The 2,745-nt window shown below is 27.2% G+C and overlaps 1 protein-coding gene across 1 annotated transcript; it reads left to right on the plus strand.

Moving 5' to 3' along the window:
- The first annotated feature begins 412 nt into the window (after positions 1–412).
- LOC107465896 (tyrosine-protein phosphatase DSP3) lies at positions 413–2,745 on the plus strand. Its single transcript, XM_016084875.3, has 5 exons — positions 413–763; positions 924–1,017; positions 1,236–1,293; positions 1,820–1,863; positions 2,148–2,745. The coding sequence occupies exons 1-5, from the start codon at positions 603–605 to the stop codon at positions 2,409–2,411; spliced, it is 621 nt and encodes a 206-aa protein (XP_015940361.1). The 5' UTR covers positions 413–602; the 3' UTR covers positions 2,412–2,745.

Below are 2,745 nucleotides of genomic sequence, written 5' to 3' on the forward strand. Positions count from 1 at the left end.
ATTTTTACACTTCTTTTATAATTAACAATGATTTTTTAGTCAAAAAAATTTTTAAATTTAAATTTTATTGTTAAAATTTTAAATTATAAATTCTAATAGTTTTTATATATCCCAAACATCTCAATTCAAATTAACACAAATTTAATTAATTTATAGTTTTTATCGGATTTTACATAAAATGCGTCATGTGGGTCAAACTTAACTTTTTGGAAGCCGCCATCTCCTTTTCAAAGTTTCCCACTTGATTTGGTCTACAGTGACGCATACATGAACGCACATACGCATTTTTCATCAATTAATTAAATTAAACTAAATAATTAATTAAATAATACTAAATCGCTAAAACAACTGAAAATCTAATCTTATATCTTATATCTTATATAACAATATATAAGATATCTCAAAGAATCGCGAAGATTTCGAAAGAGATAAAGATTCTCAACATAAATCTTCTATCTCGTTATATCGAAACCAAATTAGGAGAAACCATACGTAACATAAAATTAGGACTAAGCAGTTTTTCAGTTATTAAGCTCATAATTAAAGAATTGAAGCAAGACAGTGAACTATTGAACAAGATTAATATTCTATTCAGCAAGAAGATGACAATGGTGGAAGAAGTGGTGGCTATAGAGGAGGAAATCAACGCGGTCGCGCCTCCTCCGCCCAACTTCTCGGTGGTCGAAGACGGCGTTTACCGCTCCAGCTTCCCTAAACCTTCAAATTTTGCTTTTCTTGAAACCCTAAATCTTGTATCCATCATGTAAGTTATTATTCTAACATTATACTTTATTACCAATAATTTCTGTAATTATGCATGCTTTTCTATCTCATTGCATTAATTTTTTTTAATCTTTGTTTAAAACTCATGAAGATTACTACTAATAATAATTCAATTGGTGGATATTTTAATATGACTGCAGATGCTTATGCCCTGAACCCTATCCCGAGGAGAATCTTGAGTTTCTTCAATCACATAATATCCGTCTCTTTCATTTTGGTATTGAGGGCAAGACGGTAATTAACCTACCCTGCTTTCTCTTCTATTATATAATGCGTGCTAGCTGGCTCATAGATTGTTTTAAAATTAGTATATAGCGTTTCAACTTTGAACATCCAAAGTTGGAATATATCGGAAAATAGAAACATAAGAATTTGGATTATCATGTTTGCATTAAACGTGTATTTGTTTATTGCTAATAATAATTAGTCTTTTCTTGGGTGCTTATTTGCAGGATCTTTCTCAGTCTATTGTCAAAGATACAATCACAGAGGCTCTCAAAGTTTTAATTGGTACACAACTTTTTACATTATTTACATCGTTATAATTTATTAGAAAAGCAACTCAAATATTTTTCATATTTATCGGTGTTTATTTGAAGAGTAATATTATTTATTTAATTTTTGTATGAACTAAATTCAACCAAATTATAAACAATAACATTTAAAATAATGCTACTCATAGCTAATTTTTATTAATGTTAAATTAATTTAATTGAATTTAGTTAACAAAAAAATTTAAATATGTAATATTATTCTTATTTTAAATGATAAATAAGTTGTTAACATTTTATTTTAAAGATAAAAAAAATTATCACCAAATTTAATTACAAATAAATTTTTAACTTTTGTAAATGGGAACATAAATTTTTTCATACTGAATTCAAATTATCGCTGGAGAAATTTATCTGTCTCTTATTTTTGAAGATCAAAGACTTATTTATATTTTAATTTGGAACAAAAATTTTATCTTTGTGATAAAAAATTAAGAACTTATTTTTTTCTTATAATTAACTCAATTATTTGTGTTAATTTTCAGATGTGAAAAATCACCCAGTTTTGATCCATTGCAATAGTGGAAAGGTAAGCGTTGACTTGTCAAATTAATGTCTTAGTCATTGCATTTTTTTTTACAAATGCATGACTTACTTTAAAAAAAAGTATAACAAATTTACTTAACTAATATTAGTCAATTTTTTTAGGATTATAATTTAGAATTTGAATTTAAAATAAATAAAATAATTTCAAAAAAACAAATTCACTGATGTTAGCTAAAAAAAATTAATTCTCTAGCATTACTTAATCCTTAATTACATTCCTTATTATTCTATTATTAATATAATTTTGTCTTCTTTAATTTAATGCAGCATAGGACTGGTTGCCTTGTTGGATGCATGAGGAAATTACAGAATTGGTGTTTGGATTCAGTGTTTGAAGAGTACAAAAAATTTGCCGGTGCCAAATCAAGAAATACGGATTTGGAATTCATTGGAAGCTTTGATATCTCAAACATGAGACAATGTCTTTACAGCATCATATACCAATACCAAGGATTTGCTTCAAACAAGCCTCGCTTGTTGTTTAGATCCGGTGACAACAATATACAGAAGCCACAATTGACTAAAGTTTAATTAATTAGTTAGCAGCATCCACATCTTTGATTTGGTTCATTTTAACTTTTAATATAAACCAATTAAAGTTTATGTGGAGATAAGTTGGTGTTTCGTCATGAACAAAGAATTGAGATACAAGTCAAACCTTAACTTAGTGTGTCTACTCTCAAATTAGATGTTTGTTCTTTGCCTAATTGTATTAATATGCAAACATCTACTCCATTTAGTAAATTTTTGTGGGAAAAAAAAAACCTACACTTTATATTAGGTCTCCTGATTAATTTTCAGTGGAGCAGTGTAAACTTTTATCTCTCATTTTGAAATCATTTGTACAGCTTATAGTTTTTGTTAA

This window comes from Arachis duranensis, chromosome 9 (genome assembly GCF_000817695.3).
Source record: "Arachis duranensis cultivar V14167 chromosome 9, aradu.V14167.gnm2.J7QH, whole genome shotgun sequence".
In the NCBI taxonomy this organism is placed as follows: Eukaryota; Viridiplantae; Streptophyta; class Magnoliopsida; order Fabales; family Fabaceae; genus Arachis; species Arachis duranensis.

Coding starts and splice junctions, on each gene's coding strand:
- LOC107465896 (XM_016084875.3), top strand. CDS start 603: ATGACAATGGTGGAAGAAGTGGTGGCTATAGAGGAGGAAATCAACGCG. Junction 764..923: donor CTAAATCTTGTATCCATCAT/GTAAGTTATTAT, acceptor ATATGACTGCAG/ATGCTTATGCCCTGAACCCT. Junction 1,864..2,147: donor TCCATTGCAATAGTGGAAAG/GTAAGCGTTGAC, acceptor AATTTAATGCAG/CATAGGACTGGTTGCCTTGT.